The sequence below is a fragment of the Eptatretus burgeri genome, chromosome 10 (genome assembly GCF_056783735.1).
Source record: "Eptatretus burgeri isolate ZD-2024b chromosome 10, Ebu_testis_v1, whole genome shotgun sequence".
In the NCBI taxonomy this organism is placed as follows: domain Eukaryota; kingdom Metazoa; phylum Chordata; class Myxini; order Myxiniformes; family Myxinidae; genus Eptatretus; species Eptatretus burgeri.
Genome location: NC_140970.1, coordinates 61520092 through 61545810, shown reverse-complemented (window position 1 = coordinate 61545810; position 25719 = coordinate 61520092). Strand labels below are relative to the sequence as shown.

Below are 25719 nucleotides of genomic sequence, written 5' to 3'. Positions count from 1 at the left end.
GCTTGGTTTGGTGTTTCCTCCTCTTCTCCCTCTCCTCTTTTCCTCTTTGTTCATTCCCTTGATGTTTGTCTCACGATCAGTTCTACCTTGCTCTTCCATGAGCCTCACTCCTGTTCAAGCTTGAATTTTATATTTACAATGTTCCACCACAAAGTACCATCACATCCCAGTGTATTGAGTATAAAAGTGGAAAAACCTGTTCATCTCTTCTACTTCCCAGACCAGTCATCAAAACCTCTCAGTAATTACTAGAAAGTCAGTTAACAAGGATTCATTTCGAACTCCATTATAAAACTGACAGTTAGTAATTACCGTGTGCAGAGCCATTGCTGTAGCCCATCCTTATCACCTGAAAAAACACATCCAGCACCTCTAACAAAGGTGATAGAGGTATCAAAAAGTTCAATGTCTTTTCAATCCCGCACAGATGGTTCAATGTCCCCTCCGAAGAATGGCACATGCATTGCTGTCACATCATGCCTGTGAGACGACAGAATGACAGTTTACAATCAGCCTGGGAATCAAATCCAAACAAAACAGCTCAAAATGGTGGACAATCTTATACCTGGGGTATCTTGTAATACAGGACACACAAAACCCCCTGCTTCGACCCATTTTACTTTAAAACGAAAACAGAAATGTCGCAACTTTTACCAAAACAAACTCATGTATTTGAAAAATGAGGACTATCATTCCAGGCACTAGAAATAAGTATCAACAAAAGTTCAATGAAGGAGAGAAGAGAGAAGATAATAAAGGAGGAGGAAACAAAAAGGACACTGCAGGAAATTTTGAGCAATATCAGGGGAAAACCCAAACAATGTAAATTTTGACAAAGCAGCTGAAAGCAAAGTAAGTAGGTAAATAAATAAATGGACAATCAGTGTGAGCATCATCATTTGCAGTTCAGATGCTTCCTTGTGGACTTCAGTCTCACCGTCTGAGTTATATGACCCAGCACGCATCGCTTCTCACAAGGACGAATGTACGTTTGGAAGAAGAAAAGAAAAAAAACCGAACAAATAAATTGCACCGTTGCGCACACCCAAACACACGGAGGCTCTGGGTGAGGAATTAACCCCCTTTGCTGTCGGCTCGGCTGCCCGAGGTCGTGAAAACAGCCACAAATCTCTCTCTGCATGACCGGCCGGAAGGCAGTCAGGACTGGGGTAATAATGGTGTGAATAGATGGACAGACCCGAGATTATTGAGAGGTCCAAAATGGGGCTTGCATATTCTACCAATTATTTTTTTTACTGTTTACACATTTAAATTGAGATATTATAGCTTTGAATTCCTGTTATTGCAAATAGAATGCAACTCAAGAGTTTATGCCAGGTGCATTTCTTGAGATTATCTCTGTTTTCAAAGACCCGCGTCAGATCCACGTCTAAATGTCGAGTTACCGTACAGATTGGGAGTTCCACAATGGTTCAGCGTCATCTCGAAAGCGTCGCATGTCTTGCTTGATCTAATTGAGCCGAGCAAACTGGCGTAAGCTGTGTTCGCAGCAACAATGCATATCCACATTCACCAGCAAACATGTGCAAGTAGCTCCCTTCCTGCGCCTCTTACACACAATCCCCTTTCCCAACTTTTATTTCACCAAGACATCAATATAGTTCAGGATTCAGAATCCGTGAACACAAATGATCGCTCAATTATTTTGAATAGAAATAAGAGTGAGGTTGAGACATTGATGCGACTTCAATAACATCAAAACGATTTCAGTGTTTGGTGCCTGGGTTCTCTTGTTACATCCATGGAGAATACAATTAAAGGTCTTCCATGGGTTTGGGGGTGCTGGGAGAGGTACTGAGGACGGGTGACGTTTGGGTAACAAACAGTCCCGCACATTCAAAAGTTTCAAGAATGTCTGAGTGAGAGAGAGCATTGGCTTTGGATTCACAAAACTGTCCTCAATCGACATTTAGCAACATCGAAGGTGCATGTTGTTTGTTGCCATGAAAACGGTCACTGCATAACCTTAAGCATGAAGCCACCGCCAGCAATACGTGTCATCCATGCAAGTTTAGCGATGCCACAACACGATTATATTTGTGATCTAAACGAGAAAAGTTGAGCTGAAAAGATACCTCGTAGTTCAGAGGTAGCATAATCGTTTTTGAGCTGTCAAGTCTGGGTTTGAATACTGACTCACTCGATCTTGGATCGGTGATATGAGCAGGGAGGCTGCTGCATCAGTTAGCACACCCTCTGTCAGATGGACTTTAAGCCGGGTGTCCCATCTCCTAGAATTAGTTGGTGGATGTTAAAGATCCCGCTGCATCCTTCGTGAAGAGTTGATGAGTTATCGCAGGCACCCTGAACTAATTACAATTTCCGCTCTAAGCTACAGGGGACACTGTATCGGCAGCACATCCAGGCTCCCAGAAGTGAGGCAACCAGCAGCCAACCTCAAACACTCGATAAAGTGAGAGTCATACAAATCCAAAGAGAGACACGCAAACAACCCAAAAGGCCTTCAAGGCCGCACTTTTGCTCTTTGAGCACGCCACCATCATCCACAGCATCTATGCGATAAGAGATATGTTTGTCTGTCTGTGTCGCCATTTTTTCTGAGAGATGGCCAAATGGATCATTGTCAAACTTTCAGAGGTTCATCAGTGAGTGCTGGGTTGCTGGGAGGGAGAATATTTTTCAATAAAACCCGCCGGAGGTTCTGTCGGGAATACGACCTCAGAACACGTGATGGACCCACAAATTGCACCAATAAACATATTGTGAAACACTGAGCACGAGGGTACAGTGCACAACCAGAGCAAGAGCAACAGTGACAGGCCAGCATCAGTAACCAAGAGCCAAGCCAACATCAATGTCATGCAGGATTCTGCAGTGGACAGTCCCAAGAAGTCCCAGCGCCGGCGCTCCCGGGAGCTAGGTATCAAACCAATATCAGTCTGGCGTATCCTCACGAAGGAACTGAAGCTTTTCCCATACATCATCTCTATTAGGCATAAACCGAGTCAAGATGACATGAGGAGGAGACTTGATATGTGCAATTGGCTCAGTTACAGGATGGAGCGGTACCCAAACTGGATCAACATGATGTGGTTCAGTGATGAAGCCCATCTCCACTTGAACGGTGCCATCAACAACCACAACATTTTCTGGGGAGGGTGTCTACATATGATTTAGTCTCATACCACAGAGCCACCACTTTTGTCTTCTGCTTCACTGTCAATGGCATAGTTGAGCTCCGGAGCTGGAAATCTCAAGGAACAAATTCCACGACAACACCACCAAACCCTGAAAAGGAAAACGGTATCGATCAAAAATACAAAGAAATGGCAGGAAGTCAAAGTTGTATCAATCTTTTTTGAAACACCCTGTACACTGGTGGTCATTAATGCAGGATGCAGATGGTGGGGTTTTAGAAAATGTAGTGCCTTTAATGTCTGCAACATTGATGTAGCATAAGGATTGCACGTCATTGTGAGAAAAGGAAACACTTTTAAAAACAAAAAGCATTCTTGTATAAACACTGAAATGCATGTACATTTTATGAGACCTTTGTGAACGAAATAATTGTTTTTTAGAAAATCATTCTCTGGAGTGTAATCATTTTCAGGGGTTGTTCAACAAGCACACACTTTGTATAAATTGATGTAGGTGTGTTTTCCAGAGAAGGACATTATACAATAGTTGCATGTAGACGTATGTACATGTGTATATCCATGTAAAGAATGAATTTTCAACGATTTTACTGAAAGCAAATATTGTATCACGTGTATATAAGTTTAAATTGCAGCATCTGTCAGTCACCTAGTTCAAATCCAGCCATGAGCATAAAAGCATCCGCAAAACGGTCGACCTTTTCAAAGATCCATGCCAGATCCACTTCGAAATGTCGGGTTACAGTGCAGATTGGGAGTCCCAAAATGGTGCAGCGTCATCTCAATAGGTGTCACATGTGTTGCTTGATCCAACTGGACTGAGCAAACATTAAAACACGTGATGTGATCATCCAAGTGGTGTGGAAACCACAACCAATCATTTCCCTAAACAGGTCTCTAAAACCACCGAATGAAACAACCACCACAGCCAGAATTCACCCCGAGATCAGGTTTCTTTAGATCAGGTGATCTTTAGATCAGAGATCAGGTGGCCGAGGATCGCCTGATGAAGGATATAATTAAATAAGGCCGTTAATTATCTTCAAAAGGGGTGTTTTAATTAACCCGAACACCCAATTTTCACTCTTGCACTTCCTTGGAGTTTTCTTAGAATGCATGCAAAGTTTCAGGCTGCTTGGTTTTATGGTTTTGGAGTTATGGAGGAGACACACACACACACACACACACACACACACACACACACACACACACACACACACACACACACACTGCCTTTTATTAGTATTGATTTATGAAATAACTAACTAATCCCCTTTTCAATGGCCAAGCCATTTTTTTAGTTGGCTGTGCCTTTTTTATCCAACATATTGAAAAGTTATGAGAATGAGATACTTGCAGTGGTCCAAGAAATGCCCAAAAAGTGGAATAAAAGGACTGGAACATGTTTTCTTCCAACTGAGAGAGGACCCGCACAAACGAAACTTGGTGCAGAATTTATGTAAGGTATATTATGTAGATAAGCATATTGGTGCACATGACATCAATAGGTACGATTGATTTTAAACAAGTTCGTGCAATCACATAAAATGTGTGACTGGGTAGATAAGGATGGGATGCCATGCTCACTAACCCAGATGCTTAGAGTTATCCAAACAGACAAAATGATATGTTAATGGACACACAGGTGGTCTGTTTATCAATATCTGAGTCGTTTGAACAAGGCAAAATAAATGCACATCATAAGACAGGACTCTCAGCAAAATGGAACAGCCTGCTGAGAGAAGAATGATAGCATCACATCATCAACAATTTATTTCATGACATCAGGTGCATCGGGCTGTCGATGCATTTTAATTGGTTTTGGGGCACAATCCTGGATAGGTCACCACTCTGATACAGGATACTTTAGATGGCTCATTTTTCCCAGAGATGGCACTCATTTTACCAACTTCAGAAGGAAGACAGACAGTCAACTCACCTGGCATTATTTCTGCTACAACAGGGGCTTAAACTCATGACCTTAAGATCTTAAGCCAACCACATTAACCACAAAGCCACCACCAGGCTTACCACACCAGTAATGGGTGAAAATGGGCCATATGAGGTACAGTGGGGAGAACAAGTATTTGATACACTGCCGATTTTGCAGGTTTTCCCATTTACAAAGCACGTAGAGGTCTGTAATTTTTGTCATAGGTACACTTCAACTGTGAAAGACGGAATCTAAAACAAAAATCCTGAAAATCACATTGTATGATTTCAAAATCATTAATTTGCATTTTATTGCATGAAATAAGTATTTGATCACCTACCAACCAGTAAGAATTTTGGCTCTCACAGACCTGTTAGTTTTGTCTTTCAGAAGCCCTCCCATTCTCCACTCATTACCTGTATTAACTGCACCTGTTTGAACTCATTATCTGCATAAAAGACAGCTGGCCACACTAAATCAATCAGACTCCAACCTCTCCACAATGGGCAAGACCAGAGAGCTGTCTAAGGACATCAGGGACAAAATTGTGGACTTGCACAAGGCTGGGATGGGCTGCAGGACAATAGGCAAGCAGCTTGGTGAGAAGGCAACAACTGTTGGTGCAATTATTAGAAAATGGAAGAAGTTCAAGATAACAGTCAATCTTCCACGGTCTGGGGCTCCATGCAAGATCTCACCTCGTGGAGCCTCAATGATCATGAGAAAGGAGAGGGATCAGCCCAGAACTACACGGCAGGACCTGGTCAATGACCTGAAGAGAGCTGGGACCACAGTATCAAAGAAAACCATCAGTAACACACTACGCCATCATGGATTAAAATCCTGCAGCGCACGCAAGGTCCCTCTGCTCAAGCCAGCGCATGTCCAGGCCCGTCTGAAGCTTGCCAATGACCATCTGGATGATCCAGAGGAGGAATGGGAGAAGGTCATGTGGTCTGATGAGACCAAAATAGAGCTTTTTGGTTTAAACTCCACTCGCCGTGTTTGGAGGAAGAAGAAGGATGAGTACAACCCCAAGAACACCATCCCAACCGTGAAGCATGGAGGTGGAAACATCATTCTTTGGGGATGCTTTTCTGCAAAGGGGACAGGACGACTGCACCGTATTGAGGGGAGGATGGATGGGGCCATGTATTGCGAGATCTTGGCCAACAACCTCCTTCCCTCAACAAGAGCATTGAAGATTGGGCGTGGCTGGGTCTTCCAGCATGACAACGACCCGAAACACACAGCCAGGGCAAATAAGGAGTGGCTCCGAAAGAATCATCTCAAGGTCCTGGAGTGGCCGAGCCAGTCTCCACACTTGAACCCAATAGAAAATCTTTGGAGGGAGCTGAAAGTCTGTGTTGCCCAGCGACAGCCCCGAAACCTGAAGGATCTGGAGAAGATCTGTATGGAGGAGTGGGCCAAAATCCCTGCTGCAGTCTGTGCAAACGTAGGTTAAGAACTACAGGAAACGTCTGATCTCTGCAATTGCAAACAAAGGTTTCTGTACCAAATATTAAGTTCTGTTTTTCTGATGTATCAAATACTTATTTCATGCAATAAAATGCAAATTAATTATTTTAAAATCATACAATGTGATTTTCAGGATTTTTGTTTTAGATTCCGTCTTTCACAGTTGAAGTGTACCTATGATAAAAATTGGTTCTACGTGCTTTGTCAGTGGGAAAACCTGCAAAATCGGCAGTGGTTCAAATACTTGTTCTCCCCACTGTAGCTCAAGACCATCTATATTTAAGAGTTTCGAGCCTTTTTGCTTCAATTCAAAATTTCATTCTTTTGGTCATTTTTTTAGATTTTAACAAACTTTGATTTAAGGCTCATTGGAGAAGCTTATATCAAATATATATATATATATATATATATATATATATATATATATATATATATATATATATATATATATATATATATATATATATATATGGACAATTGTATACTTTACATGAACTACAAGGGTATTAGGAGGCTGCACAAATCAACATCATATAATGTGATTTGAAGCGAAGATCCCAGCTACGTGCTGTGATGGAAACACAAAACAAAAAGAGACCAACCTAAACTTCCTTTAATCACAGCCCTTGCTACACAAGGTCGTGGTGGAATGTTGAAAGGTCACATGAACGATACGAATGACGTTTCGTGGTTGTTAAATCATTGAATGCTCGTTTTTGGTGACTCAGCACATTGCTAAATACCACTTTTCCAGCCCGTGTTAAGAAATACTGAGATTCGAGTAATATCAATGTCCTGATGTGAGATGATATTGCTCAAGCATCTCCAGCACCTCTTGTTCTACCGGGTGGCCACAATGTCGCGTCACCCCTTGTAAAAATTGTGGCATTGCCTTTGTGTGCAGAGTGTTAATTCCTTTCGTTTTCCCCTTTTTCACATTGAGTGAATACCACTGATGACCTTAAATGAGCAGTAGGACTTGCTTTTAATCGTATCGCCCCACAAATTCTCCGGAAAATGTCCCACAGAACATGTGGCATAAAATTATTTGAGATGTAATGACAATGATAAGCACAAACGGATCTACTGGACGCTTAAGGCTTGCATCATATGCTGTAAAATGTGTAATAAAGTAAAAGAGTACTGCAGATGTCAGTGGAATAAACTTGTAGAATCCTTCAGTGTTGTCAGGTGAAATGATAAAAGGCAATGTCACAATTTTTACAATGGGTGACATTGTGGCCACCCTGAACATGGTCACCTGACAGCTCGAGAGTGCACGAAACATATGTCAGTAACATTGCCCATACTGTGAGAAATGCACACTGCTCAATACCAGATGTCTCACCACATATCACAGCAATCATCATTATGTTCCTGCAACAAAAAAATGGTGAGAAACTGGTATGCTTTGTAAGTTCTTTGCATCTTTACTCACTGTGCAACATGTGTCAGACATGTTTGGCGCACTTTATGACCTCCGCCACCGAAGGTGAAGGAGGTAATGTTTTCACCCCTTTCTGTCTGTTTGTCTGTTGTGTACAGGATATCTCAAAAAGGTGTGGAAGGATCCGGATGAAATGTTGTGTACAGGTTCGGTGTGTGACAAGGACGAACTGATGAGAATTTGGTGAAGATCCGGATTCAGATCCGACTACAAATTTTTTTAAGAGATTCTTCACCATTGAGAGACAGGGCCAAAAAATTATATTTAGCATGATATCTCAAAAAGGTTGTGGACGGATTCGGAGGAAACTTGATAGACAGGTTGGGTGTGTCGCAAGGACGAATTGGTTCGATTTTGGTAAACATCCGAATCCGGATACGATAATTCATTATTTAACTGTTTTAAGTGATTCTTCACCATTGAGAGATAGGGCCAAAAACGATATCCGACTGTATAGCATGATATTTACTTCCGCCACTTAAAGGTGAAGGAAGTTATGTTTTCACCCCTTTCTGTCTGTTTGTTTGTCTGTTTTGTTTGTGTACAGGATATCTCAAAAAGTTGGAGATGGATCCGGATGAAATTTTGTGGAGAGGTTGTGTGTGTGATGAGGATGAACTGATTCGATTTTGGTGAAGATCCGGATCCGGATACGAGGATTATTTAATTTTCAAAGTGATTTTTCACCATTGAGAGATAGGGCCAAAAACGATATGTAGCACAATATCTCAAAAAGTTTTGGATGGATTCAGATGAAACTTGGTGGACAGGTTGGGTGTGTGACAAGGAAGAATTGATTCGAACCGGATCCGGATCCGACTACTACAATTTTTAAAGTGATTCTTCACCATTGAGAGATAGGGCCAAAAACGATATAGTATTGTATAGCATCATATTTCAAAAATGTAATGGGCTCGATATGTTCTCGTGGATCAGGCATTACGTTGCGGAGGTATGCACTCTTCCGAGTGCTCTTCGAGCTTATCTATGTATTTATTAATATTTTTTATTAATGCATTTTATTTTTGCATTGATACAAGGCTTATCGTGGAACTTATGCAAGAGAAAGACATTATGCAACATCAGTGTACTCTTCCATGAATTACAAGGAAAATAGCAGATGAACAAATCACAACGTGTAAGGGATTTTGATCCCTTAGTTCAGATGTCAGTAATGGGCCAAACCAATGCCTTTTCCAAGCACCTCTAACAAACCTCTGACATATTACACACCTCTTTGATAGACCACATCTGTAGGACTGCATCATTGCTGAGGATGGTCTTACATTGTATACAACTTCAGGCAGCCCCATGTCTCTGTTGGTCTGTGTGTATATAAAACTAATCCTGTATATAGAACACGTTCTCAACCTATAACCTCCACCAGGCATTGGCTAAGTCTGCTCTTGGATTGTCTAAATCCACATTATAATTGGCTAAGGGTCGGGTGGGAGGGAAGAAGCAGGAGGGAGGCATCACTGCATTTCATTGGACAACAAAGATTTTGCTACTGGGGTGGAAACATCTATTCCAGACTAAACAGCGTATGCCGATTCTGAATCTGAAATCAGAATTTTCTCAGCACGTCAGGATTTTGAGTTATACATCCGGTCCAATTACAGTGGCTTGCCCCTGATGGGTGATTGAGTGATCACAAATTATTATATTTTGTATTTTTGACTTCAACTACAGCAATACAACTGTTGTAGAAAATTATTTCTCATAAAAGAGCTTTAGAATGCACTTTAAATTATTTAAAATGGATGAAAACTCACCAAGCTATGAATTTTTGAATAAAATTTTCCAGGCGGCATTACAATTTTGCGTGCCGCTTCCGTGCTGAGAGGAGTTATTAACTTGATACTAAAATGTTTAAAATGCAACGTTTATATTTTAAGAATGCATCAAGTTTGTAATTCATATCTTGCTAATCATATCTATATTTTTGAACAGGATGCGGAATTAGTGGAAAACATGCTATAGACCTTCAGTGAATGGGCTGTAGGATGTCTCTTGAAATGCACTTCTGGCATTCTCATCTTGATCTCTTCCCACCTAATCTGGGTGAGGGAAGCGATGAGCATGGCGAAAGGTTCCACCAGGACATTTCGGTTATGGAAACTCGGTATCAAAGCCGGTTCAACCTAAACATGATGGGTGATCACTGCTGGTTCCTACAATGGGAGACCAATTCCACACACAAGTGCAAGAACAAGTGTCTCACACACTTCTGAACACGTCTGAACAGTCCCTACACTGACTATATTGAAAGGAAGAGTGTAAACTTGAAGTGCTGTTTCTGAATCACTCACAATGGGGGCAGATTTCCTCATCAAGTTTACACCCTTCCTCAAATTACCATGTTCTAATTTTTATTAACTCCTTTTTCTGCAACTTGTTTATGTTCTTGGTTTGTATACAACACATTATACATGGAGATCAATCATTTTTATCTATATATGACGTGAAAGTAATTACTAAGCACTGATATTAGATGTACAATGTGGCCATCTGTAATAATAAAGTATCTAATATTGTTACGAATCTGGAAGCCATGAGCACTCAACATACAGGTCCTATAGAACAGTTATATTGGTAAGTACGTGTTTTAGTTAAAATCAATCCCCTAGTCTAATGGGAATTAAATGTCCATGCGCTGCGAAGTTATTTTGATAGTTAGGATTTTTACATCTACAACTACAACAATGACATCCCTCTGCTCCCAGCATTCTCCGCACGCTCGCTGGTATGCGGGTGTGTGCGGAATTCATTTGGGGATAGAATTCCATTCCCAAATATGGTCATGAACCGGTTCGCTTGGCTGCGCGCCAAATAAGGGAATGTGTCATGTCCCACCCAATGAGAGCGGACCACGATGAGCGAACCGCGCCGAAAAGGGGACAAAGGAACGGAGAGCAAATAATCGGGTGGATTTGCTCGAGTGGGTCGAAAAGAATCTGCGCCCCGTCTTCACCAGCACGTGCTCTGGTTCCCGGCTCATCTCGTCGCTGGCGTGGTCTGGTTCCCGGCTCATCTTGTCGCTGGCGTGGTCTGGTTCCCGGCTCATCTCGTCGCTGGCGTGGTCTGGCTCTCTGCGCTCATCTCGTCGCTGGCGTGGTCTGGTTCCCGGCTCATCTTGTCGCTGGCGTGGTCTGGTTCCCGGCTCATCTCGTCGCTGGCGTGGTCTGGCTCTCTGCGCTCATCTCGTCGCTGGCGTGGTCTGCATCGGCTGCCCTTGGTCCATTCTTGCCGACTGGTGCTCCGGGAAGGTGCGGACATCGAGCCGCGCGCCCGTGGCCAGGTAGCCAGCCACTTTTTCGTCCCTCAGCTCGACTTCCCTCCGAGCTGAAGGGATAATAAAGACCATTTTGGGTCTGTTTCTTTTGGGTGTGCGTGTCTGTGGGCCAGTCTTTAAGTAGGAATTGTTTAAGTGCTTGTGTGTAAATTTGCATTCTCTATTAGTCGTGATAACTCTGCCCTTTCGTGCTTACCTCATTTCCCCGATTACTGTGAATAAATACCCCCATGTGTTAAATCAGCTCGTTTTTGTGGTTCTTCTTATTGGTTTAATGTGATACGTGTTGGGAGAAGTAAAGGAGGCCGTTGTCGCCGTAGTGGTGTGCATTTGGGACCGACGGAAGCTCGGTGACCATCCGCTCGGGTCATGCACGGGTCGAGCACGCATACGGCTCGTCCCCTACGAGCGTCGTCGAGGGTCTGAATACTCGGTAGCTCGCCACATGGGTCTAGGTATTTTGAAGATTGGCAAATAACCCTGTACCATGTGGTGGAATTATTGACGATTTACGGTCCGGTAAGGGACCCGTACCCTCGGAGTTTTCCGAACGGTACGATCTAGATTCTGGGTGTTCGGTAGAGTCGACCCTACTGCTCCACCTAGCAGTAGTGCTCGCAGCCGATACCCGGCCCGCAACAATATAGCATGCTGGGTCTCATTAATACATATACATATTTTGAAAACCTGACGTGCTGGCTAAATTGTGACTACAGATTTGAAATCAGCGGCCCAGGTTTAGCCAAGAACACCTGCATTTCCCTTAGTAGTAAACGAGAAGTTTTTTTTTTAATTACTCAGTGATCAGCACTGCAGTGTTTTTCCTGCATTCAGTCATACATGCTGATTCTGGTGTACCATACTCTGTTACAGAGCGTCGATGCCTCGGCAAGGGTTATACCGGGTGGTTTTCCACTGCCTTCGCAGCAGTAGGTATGGCTGGAATTTGGGCAGGGTGCAGGCGATAGCTCGCCTACTCTTCACAAAGGACACAGTGGGATCTTTAACGTCCACCAACTAATGCCAGAAGACGAAACTCCAAGCTTAACGAACGAACATCTAAAGGATGGAACACACCCTGCCTATGAAACACCAGGATGACAGTTTATAGCTGTGGTTTGGGATTCAAATCCAGCCTCAACAGCTTAGAGGTGAGTTTGTGTACCTCTAGGCCATCATGCCAAACTTTAGGGTCTCGGCCACGGGGTACCCATTGAAATGTAATGGCAAACCACACACTATAACCCTTGCCAATAAACTGTTTTGGCAGTCCTGAACCTGCCCCTTTGAGCAGAACACCAGAATAGGAATATATATATATATATATATATATATATATATATATATATATATATATGCACTTTTCTGTATTCAAAGTCAAGGCTCATGGAAGAGTTAGAACAGAGAACGGATCAGGATGTAACAGATCAGGATGTAACAAAAACACACCAACAGCGGGATCGATGGACAAAATACAGGGAGACTTGGACAAATATGGGATGTGAGGAAGAATTAGGTCCAGGGAAGAACGCACAGGGTGGACAATATGGATACAGAAGCAAACTCTCAGGAAGGAAAAACTTGGAATTTGGGAAAAAGGTAGACTTGCAGGGTTTGTTAGTGGGTTAACGGTGGTGGAAAAGATCATGGTTTTGGATGGGGGATGAAGGATAGTGGTGAACAGCTGTTAGTGAACAGATGATGGTGAACAGCTGATGGCGGTGAATATTGTTCATTTTCACACTGAATAATATCTTCCCATCACTCGTATGGTCAAGTATTCCATCGCATGGAAAACCTTTCGGGAAAGTGAGAAAATAAAACAAACATTTGGCCATGCATGCGAGTAGGAACAGGAGATAATGAAGCAATGATAGATACTATGTATCAACACATGTGTGGTGAAGCGTTCTATTTCTGGAGGAAACTCACAGCAACACCTCACCTGCCTTCTCCACCATTACAACATACCTGGAGATGCATCCTTCCAATGGCTGGTTATTAATTCATGTAATTTCCTGTAAAGGTGTAAAGCAATAGAGTTTATAACTTTATCACAACTTATTGGAACATTTTATGAACCATCAGAAGCACAGTGATTATGGAGATCCTGGAAAAGCTCGATCACGTGACAACTCTTACACCGTTACCCCCACACAATGCACTTTATTTATATTTATTCGTATGTAGCCAGTGGCTGTTTGGATGCATCAACTTCATGGGGGCACGGCGATGCCACCGACGAAATGCCCCCTGTTACCAGTAAGCTGGAACTCATTTTGCCAACCTCAGAAGGATGACAGGCTGAGTCAACCCAACTGGTGTTAATTCAATGAACAAAACAGGGACTTGAACTCAAGATCCTCATTTCTGAAGCCAGCCACTTCAACCGTTAAGACAAAATCAGGCTCACAAATCACAAAAACAATGTGATAAGTCTATAAGATGAAAACATACTTTCGCACGTGATACTTTTCCTACACTTTCCCCAGGCATAGCCAACTGCTTAAGTTCTACTGGAAATTATTTACGAACCTACCAATGTTTTCCTTCTAACAAATTGGCCAATCATCTTTAATATTTAACAAAGATAATTCAGCTCTGGGACAAAAGTGTACAATAAAGGGTATTAACGGTGATGTTGTTTATTTTGTGCGATAATTTCACGCGACATTGCAAGTAAATACCAGGAAGCAATTGCAGCAAAAGGTAATTTACCATGCAGCATTTTGCTTGGAATCTCTACCCACGCACACGCAGCACTCGATTCACTTTCAGATAGTATCCACAGTCACCCCTCCGCCTTCTTCTTTCCCCTTGCCCCATTATCCCTTCCTCCTAAATCTCAAAACCAGAAACAAAAATCTCATCACAATTGCCATTATGTACCTCATCCAATCAGCATGCACAGTACAAGAAAATGTACCACGAGGGGTATTATCAATATCGGTGACAGGACAGTGCAGAGGTAGTGTACTTGCCTTTAAACTGTCCAGTTGGGTTTGAATCCTGAGCCGACTATAAACTGTCGAATTGGTGCTTTCACAGGCAGAGCGTTGCCTCACAAAGTATGTTGGCCCTGAGTGGGGTGCAAGGGGGGGGAGGGGCGTTAAGCTGGGTATCCCATCTGCAAGCATTAGTTGGTGGACTTTAAAGATCACTTTCATTGAAGAGTACATGAGTTAACAGCAGAATCGTAGCAAAATTCCAAAAATCTCAACTTATCTGACCCAAGCCCCGTTCCCTCCACTAACACATATACAGTATGCCATACATCCCTCTTACCTCCCAAACCTCATTTTCTTCTCTCCCACAATCTGCTATGGTCCTTTATCTCTTCTATCATCCGCCCTTCTTTTCCCTTTATGTAAATTCCTCAAATTAGGTCACCCCAGCCCTTCACGCAACAAGTGGCAATATCTGCCCCTTCCCTCCCCTGGCTTCTGTCTATCCTCACTTCTCCCCGATGCTCCTAGATCCATTAGCTGATCCCCACACCCCTCCCTCCAGACTTGTATCAGACTGGAACGGTTGACCGTGGGTGGACACGTGGTCAAATCTTCCACCTGCACGGTCACCAATTCAGTGACGGATAGTCCCGGGAGGCCATCTGCCAGGGAAACCCAAACAGATCTTTTCTTTCGTTTCCAACATACAGAAACTCCAATGATGTCTGTCGCCTACAGCCGGTTAGTCCGTCTGAAAGTATGGGGCCTGAGCTATGACCCAGGACAAACCACTGTGATTTTAAACCTCCCAACGAAAGCTTGCCGCCAATTCTCAGCACCGTGGTCATAATACTCCAAATCAGAAATGCGCACCATGCTGACATGTCAACTGTGGGAAAACAGAGTTTAATGCAAGAAGCAAAGAGGGGGGGGGGTGGAACAAGGAAGCAATACATGTACAGAACTGAGAAATCTCTTTGATAAGCTAAATCCCCAAACACCCACGAAACTTTGATTGCTTAAGTGAAATAACTTATGGCCAATCATTCACACACACTAAAGACAGGGATGGAGGACATGAGACTGAAAGAACCTGGTTCTGACATGATACTTGGCTTGGGTGGTGATGACTAGCAATGGTGGGCTCGGGGAGAGAGAGAGTGAGAGAGTGGGAGAGTGAGAGAGTGAGAGAGTGAGAAAAGAAAAAAGGTTCAAATGCGTTCGGGCTTGTGACTACTAACCAACGCACATGCGTGCTGGTCTCTGCACAACACTCAGACTGCTATCCTCAATGCCTGTTTGTCCACTGCTCTCTCGATCATAAGATCTCTCCATCATCCAGCTTGCTCCGCGGGACTCGAACTGTACTTATGACTTCAACCCTTGAACTGCTGAACTCCCAACTGCACAACTCACTCCATGCATCGCTGTGCACTGAGAGGCTTGCCAACCCACTTCTTGTCACTTATTGTGGCTTCCGAGGTTCCTCATGGCTTTTCACCATCCTCAAAGTGTGTGTGTGTGTGTGTGTGTGTGTGTGTGTGTGTGTGTGTGTGTGTGTGTGTGTGTGTGTGTGTGTGTGTGTGTGTGTGTGTGTGTGTGTGTGTGTGTGTGTGTGTGTGTGTGTGTGGAGGGGGGGAGGTGATTTGGTGGTTTGCGTCGGTGGTAGAACGATTTGTTAAGCAAACACATGTATGTATATTATATATATATATATATATATATATATATATATATATATATATATATATATATATATATATATATATATATATATATTACAAAGGGAATTATCTGAAGGATCAATTGGGGAGGAATGTTGGGAGTGCTTGAGACACATTACAGAAGGGAGAGGGTCATGTTCATTGGTTTCTAAACACACTTCGACACACGTCCTATCATTTTACACAAATTGCTAGATGTTTATTAATGACATATCTGGTGTATTTTATGTCTGTTACCCCCAATGACCGTTCCTGCAACAATACGACAAGTCAAGAAATGTTTGTTTGTTTTGGTGGTTTGTTTGTTTGACATCTTATGCATTCCTGAACCGCTGGATGAATGAGTTGAAAACAGGTAGTTGTACTTGGTGGGGTGGAGAGGGGAGGTTTGGGCATTAAAAAATTCATACTCCTGGGGATCCAGGTTGTGGGGTGGGGGGGGGTAATATCAGGTAAAGGTAATGCCTCCTATTCTTTTTCTCCAAAACGGGTAAGGATATTCAAATGAAACAAAGTGCAGTCTTCACGTTAGTTCTTCCCACCACTGGGTGCAAAGTTTTGTGATTCTGACATCGGATGCCTCAGTGCTATGTTAGTAAAGATGCCAGAGAGCAGCATGACATGTCAGTGCTGTGAAGCATGAATTTCTGGAAATGAGAGTTGGGATGACTGACTGGAGATGAGATGACTGGATTTGAGAGTTTGGATGGATGTTTGGAGATGGGAATTGGGATGAAAAATTATTGGAGATGAGATGACTGGATTTGGGAGTTGGGATGGATGTCTGGAGATGGAAGTCAGATTTTCATCTCTTTCGTAAACTTAAAGAACACATTAGCAGAGAGCATTATACTTCCAACGGTAATGTCAAGGCCGCTGTGAAGCGTTTGTTAATTCAGCAGAATGGACTGTTCAACCATGATGGCATCACAAAATGACTTGAATGTTGGCAGAAATATATTATGGACCACGGTGGTGATTATGTTGAGAAATAAATATGCACCATGGAATGGAAATGGTTTGGTGGACAGAATCACTATGGCCAAATAAATTGATGTTGGTATCTGTCTTTGTTTTATTTGAATATCTCTTCCTGTTTTGGAGAAAAAGAATATGTAGGAGGCATTACTTTTCAACATGCCTTCTAAATATATGTTTCTGGCGTAGCACTACTTCCGGGAAGGGATATTACAGGTCACACGAAAATACACCAATTCTGGGGGAATTTGGGTGAATTCGTAATAACGGGTTCTTCGCTAGTATCATAAATAGATCCCTCTTTTTCATTTCTATCTTCCAGTGACAATAAGAAACAAGAAAAAGAGCAATCAGAGATTGCAGACCCTCACCATGACTTGTTTTGTGTGGAGTTTGTGTCCTGATGTATTATGTAATTAATAAGAGACAAAACTAGAACTGCCACTTTATAAATGCTGGCAGCGATGATCGGGTACGAAGGCATCCCGCTTTGATGCAACCCCACTTTGATCAGACACTTGATCCTGACCCTGACCCATGACATATATAATCATGAAATTGAATTTCGAATGGGATTAAAATAAATTCAATTCAAATCAAATGGAAAACCAAATCGGTACCGTCCTGCATTGGAGTAATAGAAGGAACCCGAACAAACAAAAAGCAAATATGAAGTCAGCAGGAGGAACCTGGATAGAATTCACATTTCAGATATTACTCCTCAACCCTTAAAGCCATCCAGGCACAGCCAAGTGAGTCTTATTCAAAAAAAAACATAAAAATAATAAAGAACACAGATAAAAAAAAAATTCTGACGACCAGACCATGTGTCCAATCAGGTTGAAATTTAAACATATATTCCCATCAATACTAGATCATAATTGTGGAAGTTTTACATCGATTGATTAAGCGGTTCAAGAGATTGAATTTTGAAAAGATTTTTGCTCAATACAATATGGCTGCCAGACCATGTGACATCAATTATTCACGAATACACTGGTATCCCCAAGGGAGCATTTGTGTGAAGTTTCCCCTCGATTTGTCCAGCCATCTGAATAAGAAGATTTTTTGAAAGGTTTTAGGGTTAATCCAATATGGCTGCGAAACTATGTGACCAATGACGTCACATGTGTAAACGTTTTGTTCCTCATGGATAGGCTGTCATATGTGTAAAGTTTCACCTTGATCTGTTCAGCTGTTTCACAGATTTTTGAAGGTTTTTTTGAAAAAAACAAAAAAACAATGTGGCTTGCTGAATCACATGACCAATGACATCATCAATTTTTTTCTGTGGATAAATTTATCCCAAGATGACCCTCAAAATTTATAATACTGATCGGATGTAGCGTTCTACATATGCAATTATGACGTCGCAACGAAGGCAAATATGACATCATAAAAAAATATTTAAATCGCACTAATTCCCCATGAGAAGTCCTTGCCATGTGCCAAGTTTCAATTTTTTCTTTGGTGTGGTATGAGATACAGACGTACAAATTTTAGAAAACACTAAAGTTCTGTGCGGACAAACAGACAAACAAACAAACAGACAGACAAGCCGGTAGGTGACATGGGTGGTCGGTATATAATTGCATACTAGTCATAACCTTTTAAGACGGATCGGGCTGAAAATTTTTGACAAAGAGGTTGATTATAGTGCACATAAAAGCGTGGAAGCCGATTTTTGATTTTCGAAAAATATATATTTTTCGGATTTTTTTCAAAAAATTCAAAGTCCCGTTGCTGGGCAACTGTGGCATCCACAGCAACGGTGCTCAAAAGCATACAACTAGATCCTGGTATGAATCTACCAGTCAAGTTTCAACAAAATCGGTTGACTCCTCTGGCCTCCAGAGCTGTCCATTACATACAAACAAACAGACAGACATACAAGCAGAAGGAAAACCTGAGAATAAGGGTAGTCTAGCGACCACCCAACAAACGGTCAAATAGACAAACGGACCCAAATGCAATACCTTCTCCTCTGACGAGGGTAATAAAGTTGTGCATTACTTGAAAGGTGCAGAGAAAAAAAATTCAGAAGAGGATTTTTTATATTTTTAACAACTGATTTTGAGACAGAGTGGGGAAGAAACATTTTAATGCCATATGAAGAAACATTATACGAGACATTCGTCTATTCATTCATGGTGAGAAAGTCTTATGTATGTTAAACGAGGATCATTGGACACCTCAAACAGAATATTTAAATGCCCTATTTGAAAGAAAAGAAACTGAAGTTTGATATGGCAGAGATGTAAGTGATACGGTTGCAGATGCACAACCATTCTCGGCGTGATTAACAAAATCATGATGGCATATCATTTCACGATCAGAAGCGACTTGTGCAAAATAGTCAGTGTCCGCTTCGAGTCTGGGAGGTCGGCAGTTCAAATCCTGGCCCGAGTTTTAGCAGAGACATTAAAAATAGCACGTGCTGCTTCCTTGCTTGATATTAGGAATTTAAAAGGATAAGAACACAGACAATCTCCATAGGTTGGCATCCATGGGGAGGAAGAAATCTCTCCTTTGGAAATGCCCAGTGCTGAGTGTGATGAGGAAGGCTGAGCTATTGTTGTGACATCACTGGTACCCAGAGTGCCCCTACGGCACTTTCCTCAAGCTCAATGGCTGTGTTTGTCTCGTCTAACAATCCTGTGTTGTTTCCAGTGTATTCGTCTGGATGTCTATGTGTGTGAGATCTGAGATGTGTGTGTGTGTGTGTGTGTGTGTGTGTGTGTGTGTGTGTGTGTGTGTGTGTGTGTGTGTGTGTGTGTGTGTGTGTGTGTGTGTGTGTGTGTGTGTGTGTGTGTGTGTGTGTGTGTGTGTGTGTGTGTGTGTGATAGATCCACGACGAACCTTAGATCCTGTTAAAAAAAGAAAAGAAAGGAAAAACTGAAAGAACACAGAAATAGAAGAGAATAACAGCACATAGCTGCTACAAGTGTGTTCAAATTTGACCTTGACTTCTGTTTATCGTTAAATTTTATATAACCTCACACAAATCCTCCCACTATTAATTTGCAATTGATCGCTGGCTTTGACACCAATACAAATTGTTATTACGGATCCTCGGCAGCAAAAAGCTACATACATCGAACAAACAGTTTCAGACGGAGCACCTCACCTCCATTAGAGCATTTAAATTGCATCAGATGTGGAAATAAATGCGATTTTTTTGCTCCTACCTTGCCAGCTTGATGACAGAAGACGCCATTTGCATTTTTCCCATCTCCGTGCAGGCACGGGCGACTTGCTCGTCATATAAAAGGATGCTGATCACTTTCAAGAATATATATATATATATATATATATATATATATATATATATATATATATATATATATATATATATATATATATATATATATATATATATATATATATATATACTTATATAATGAAGATAAATATGAGAGCAGGATGAGCAGCATTTGAAAAATTAGAAAAATGTCATGAGAGAGAGTACAGAATAGGGTTAGTAGATTCACTCCAGGCCAAGCTTGACTAAGCTACAAGGAGCAGCTGAAGGAAACAAGATGAGAGTTAGAACAGTATTAAAGCAGGAGTCTTTCAGTCAGAGAGTGTAGTTATTAAAGCATGGAATGATCTTGGAAAGGTCGTGACAGTAGAGGGGATAGATAGGTTTAAGTTGGAATTACATAGGTACCTCAATGCATTGCGGATAGAAGGGTACAGGGATATTGGCAGGACTTGTGAGTAGCTTGCAGTGTGGATGGGTGATGGCTTCTGGGGTTGGTGCAGCACAGGCATGATTAGCCGAATGACTTCTTCCGATGCCAAAGTTCCTTGTGTATGTCATGAATAGCAAACTACCCTTGCATCTGAAAATGAAAGGTCACAATCAGCATCATGCAAAGAGCCATGGAGAGATGCTGTCTTGGCATAACCAAGAGGGACAAGAAGAAAAATACACCCGAGCGGGTTTGACAGTCAGCTCGGATACAAAACTAGATGCAACCGAGTGTTAATGAACCTTAGCAACTATGAAAAGTGAAAACAGAACTTAAATTGAAGTTAAAATAACCGCGCGAAGCCGTGTTGAAGTCAGCGGACCTCGTGTTGCCCAATAAACAGGGCCAGATGACAGAGATAAAGAGGAACTAGTTGGTCAAATTAAATGTTCTTAATAATCCCTATGAAACCCATTGTGCATTATAGCCATCCAATGCTTCCTTATAGGCCATTCGACCAATCGGTTATTTTGCACTTGATGACCCTGTAACCTTGACCCCAAGGTGAAAATGCAAAACAGGGCTCAGACGATCTATAGAGAGCAACTAGTATTATCATCGTGTCAAGTTAGAACTCAATCGGCCGAGACGTCTAGGAGGAGATAGAAAAATAAAAATTGTTGACAGACGGATGGACGGACGGACGAATCTGAGGACATCGAACGGTTATATTAGGTCAGCGAGATGACCTCAAAATGAATGGATTAGACAGAAAACAAAATTCCATGATATTCTGGTTACAATCGAAGAACTTTCCTGGATACATAGCAAGAAGAACGGAAAACCTATGGATAACTAGAATTACAAATTGGGAATGTCGAGAACGCCCTGGAAGAGGCAGTAGTAGTCAGAAGATCAAAGCTCAGATAGAAGGATGGTGTGATAGATCAGATAGAAGATAGAAGGACATGTTGTGTGTGCGAACAATTTACTGCTAGAGTACAAGGGTCTCAAATGCAGGACTTTCAAAATGGCGTAATCCGCCCCAGAATGCTCGGCAGGCAGACATAAAAATCCCTAGAAACAGCAGTGTTCAGGGCATCCATCAGTATATTGTGTGTGAGATAAGGAATGTTACCTAAAATGGCTCACAAAGCTTCGAAATGAAGCAAAAAAATACTTGGAAAAGTACCTGAGAGAAAGGGGTGGACATTGGAGACTAAAGAGTTTGAGAACTTTCTCAGCATGCTGAACGGGCAGCTGCACATACAGCAAACCCTCAACAATGTGGGCCAATACCAGGCCTGAGTGGATGGATGTGTGCTATCCAAACCGACGGATCGCTACCAATGAGTGGACTATGAATTTTTTGGGAGTGCCTCTCGTGAACATGGCAGGCGTGGTTATTTATTCAATTGAATTCTGCAATTGGAAAGACGATACTGTGCCTGCGCATCATTACAAACAAAGGAATGGGTTACCAACTCTTCAACAAAGGACATCTTCACGATGTGAAAATACACAATGCTTGTGCCAGCTATTATTTCTGTGGGAGCGAGATCTCTCTCTGTCGAGTGCAGCCTGTGGCTGCTAGTTGCATCATTGGTTGGGACACGGCTATGCTGCTGCTGCAGTGTCCCCCTTTCCAGTACACTGGTGCTCATTTTGCCGACCTCGGAAGGATGACAGGCTGAGTCAAACTCCTGGTGTATTTTAATTCAGCGGCCAACGAGGCTTGAACTCAGGACCCTCGGATCCCAAGCCGCCACCCTAACCACTACGCCAACACAAGGCGGGAGCGAGATGTAGCAGGTCGACGTCCCCGAGGGAGGCGCCGATTCTGGTTTGGGTGCTTCTGAACATCGATGGGAAGGACATATCTGGGGGCTTGTGAATGCACAGAATAAGATTAAAATCAACTTAGCCACAAGAGAAATGATACCATATTTTTGCAAGGAGAAGTGTGTGTGTGTGTGTGTGTGTGTGTGTGTGTGTGTGTGTGTGTGTGTGTGTGTGTGTGTGCGTGTGCGTGTGCGTGTGCGTGTGCGTGTGCGTGTGCGTGTGTTTATCTCCATATGCAGGTTTCAGAAGGTGGAATGGAGTCCTCCCAGGTTTTTTTTTTAAGTATCCACCTAAATTTCAGTAAAGGATCACAGTTGTGAAGTTTTCTTGATGTCAAATATTTGTGCCGAGGGCTCTCTTCAGGATCGTCACTCAGCCCCGGACAGCTTTCAATTTTAGTTTGTTTTTAGTAATATTCCTCGGGATGGCTTTTAATGTCTCATTGATTGTTACCTCCATTTTTGGGTTTCAGGAGGTGGGAGGAAATTCTCACAGAATTCAAAATCTCCACCTCCTATTTTTTTGGGTTTAGGATCATGATTCATGAACCAAACTGTGAAGTTTTGTTTCCATAGCCTCGTTCAAAGGGCTCTTTTCAAAATCTTCACTGAACCTCTGACAGCCTCCACTTGTAGCTCGTTTGTGGTGATATTCCCAGGAATTATTTTGAAGTGCTCAGTAAGGATTTTGCTGTGGTGCCAACTATCACTGGTACAATTTCAGCTTTCTTCAATTTCCACATCCTCTTGACCTCATTTTTGAGATGCTGGTATTTGGTCATTTTCCAAATTTTTGGAGCATTTTGTCCAGTCATTGGGAACCGAGACCTCGATCAACAATGCCGTTTTTTTTTTTCCTTTTTGTGTTTGAGCACTATATCTAGATGGAATGCTTTGTTTGCTATCTCCACACTTGATGGGATCATCTTGTCACACGTGATCATTACTTGTTCATTATCGAGGATCGGCTCTGGTTTGTGTTTCCATGATTGTTCTGGGACCGGGATGTTGAAATGTTTTCAGACGTGCCAGTGAATTACTCTGCAGACACTGTCATGTCTTTCTGTGTACAGCTGTTCTGCCATGAGTTTTTTACACCCCGATGGGAGGTGGCTGGTACTTTCTGTTTCTTACCGACAAAACCTGCATTTGTCCGATTGACTCAATCCCGCCATTTTCTTAAAGGCATTCGTGTAATGTCCTTTGTCTTGGGCATTGATCATGACTCATTCTCCATCCTAACTCATTTGACCTCTTCTTCGCCATTCCAAAGAGCCTTCCTTGTCAATCCCTATCCTGTCGAGCTTTTTTTTTTAATCTTCCTGCTCTTTTGTCATTCTCCCATTTGTCGGAGTAATTCTGCTGACATTTATTTTTGTAGTTTTCCTCTTTTTCTTTGCAATCATTGGGGCTGTGTTTGTTTCTGTTTCATTGTCCTATGTAGTATCTATAATTTGCACCTGTCTTTGGAAATTTGTTGCTAAATGGATTAATGATCCCTTTTCTGGTCTTGTTTTCTTGCTCTTGTACAAATGTCATCCGGTAGTCTATTGAGCAATTCACATGCTCTGCTCATCCGGCACTCGGTGTTCTGTGCACTTGGTGAAGTTCCATCAAACCTTTCATCGTTTGAGATGTTGTCTATTCTTGTTTTTCCTTGTACAAATGTGCACTTGGCACATTTGTCAAGACCAAACTCCATTTGGATGTCCTCCAAGTACTGCTTTCGTAGTTTCAGTTGATCTGCCAATTTCTTATCATTTGGGGCGAAGAGTTTTAGATCATCCATGTGCAGTAGGTATGTCACCTTTCTTGTTTCTTTTGTCATTTTTTCTGTTGCATATCAGATTGTATCCGTGTTCTTGTCCATTGATGAGGTTACTCAGTGGGTCCAGAGACAGACAGAACAGGAGGGGGGAAAAGACTGTCACCTTGTAAGATACCACGTCGCATCTTTACTGCCAGGATTTCAATCTTTCCTTCCAGTAAGGTAATATCAGATTTGAATTCCAGAATGTCATTTCTTTCTCAATCAATGTGACTACTTGGGGGTCACTTTTGTATTCTTGCATGTTGAGTTGAGTGCTTGGCAAGGACGAATTGGTTCGATTTTTTGAAGATCCGAATCCGAATCTGGATACAAGAATTATTTACTTTTTATGGTGATTCTTCACCATTGAGAGAGGACCAAAAACGATACAGTACTGTATAGCATGATATATCAAAAATGTAATGGGCCCAATATGTTCTCGTGGATCAGGCATTGCGTGGCGGAGGTATACGCTCTACCGAGTGCTCTTCTAGTTTAACAATAAATGGTCTCTTGTTCCATAACATCCCCTTTTATATCCTTTCTGCTCTGCCTCTAAAGCTCCTTGTTGAGTGAGGTGAGAGTAAACTGCATCGATGAATATAGCTGTTAAAAGTTTGTGTGTTGTTGGAAGGCATGTTATTGGTCTATGTTTGTTGGGTAGATGGGTTTCTTCAGATTTATGAATCAGAAGTGTTGCCTTCTGTAAGCCATTCGTCCATTGACCATTTCCCTTGGATGGGCTCGTTAAATGCTCGAACGCGGTGAGGGTGGAGAGCATGTAATTGCTTTAGCCAGAAGTTCCGAATGCCATCCGGGCCTGGGCGTTTGAAGTCCCGTACTTTTGTGAGATGTTTTCAAATTTTTTCTTCGTCAATTTTCAGTGGGTGCGCATTTCCTGGAGCTGGTGATTTTTATTTTCAACAGTCGTATCCATTCTGCTTCCTTGTTGTGTTCTTTTTCATCTTCAAATACACCCTTCCAGAATTTTTCTAGGTCCTCTTTTTTTTCGGGGGAGTTGTCACATTTTGTTTCTGTTTCCCGAGCTCTTTTGTTTGTTGTGTCCATGTGTGTGTGTGTGTGTGTGTCCATGTGTGTTTTGAAATTGCTACTATTTCGTTTAAATGCTGAAAATATTTAAAGAATAAGTCATTTCGAAAGTCCTGGATTGCAATGAATAGAATCAAATGGACCACGTTGAGGTCAGATCTTTGTCCCACAGTGGATGAAATAGGATAGTCAATTCAAGTCATACAACCTCACAAGCAATTACCATCTTACCATACAGTCAATCATTTGTTGAAAAAGTTGCGATGATTTTTGAAAGAAATTTCACAAGTACTCACTGTTCCACATCCCAATGACTGCCATCTTCATTTTCAGCACATGCATTTAAAGCACGTTCATCACAGTGACTGGTTATTGGTTACAA

General features: G+C 42.1%; 1 protein-coding gene across 1 annotated transcript in view; it reads right to left on the bottom strand.

Annotated features, from left to right (window-relative positions):
* The window catches only part of LOC147018698 (uncharacterized), a 119388-nt gene that overhangs the window by 53009 nt on the left and 40660 nt on the right, over positions 1–25719 (bottom strand). Inside the window, exons 5-10 of the mRNA XM_085898638.1 lie at positions 20612–20786; positions 14010–14370; positions 13263–13309; positions 3787–3955; positions 3168–3270; positions 313–480 (exon numbers count right to left, since the gene is read on the bottom strand). Of these exons, the coding sequence (XP_085754764.1) occupies positions 14353–14370; positions 20612–20786 (193 nt within the window). The 3' untranslated portion in view covers positions 313–480; positions 3168–3270; positions 3787–3955; positions 13263–13309; positions 14010–14352. The remainder of the gene's footprint in view (positions 1–312; positions 481–3167; positions 3271–3786; positions 3956–13262; positions 13310–14009; positions 14371–20611; positions 20787–25719) is intronic.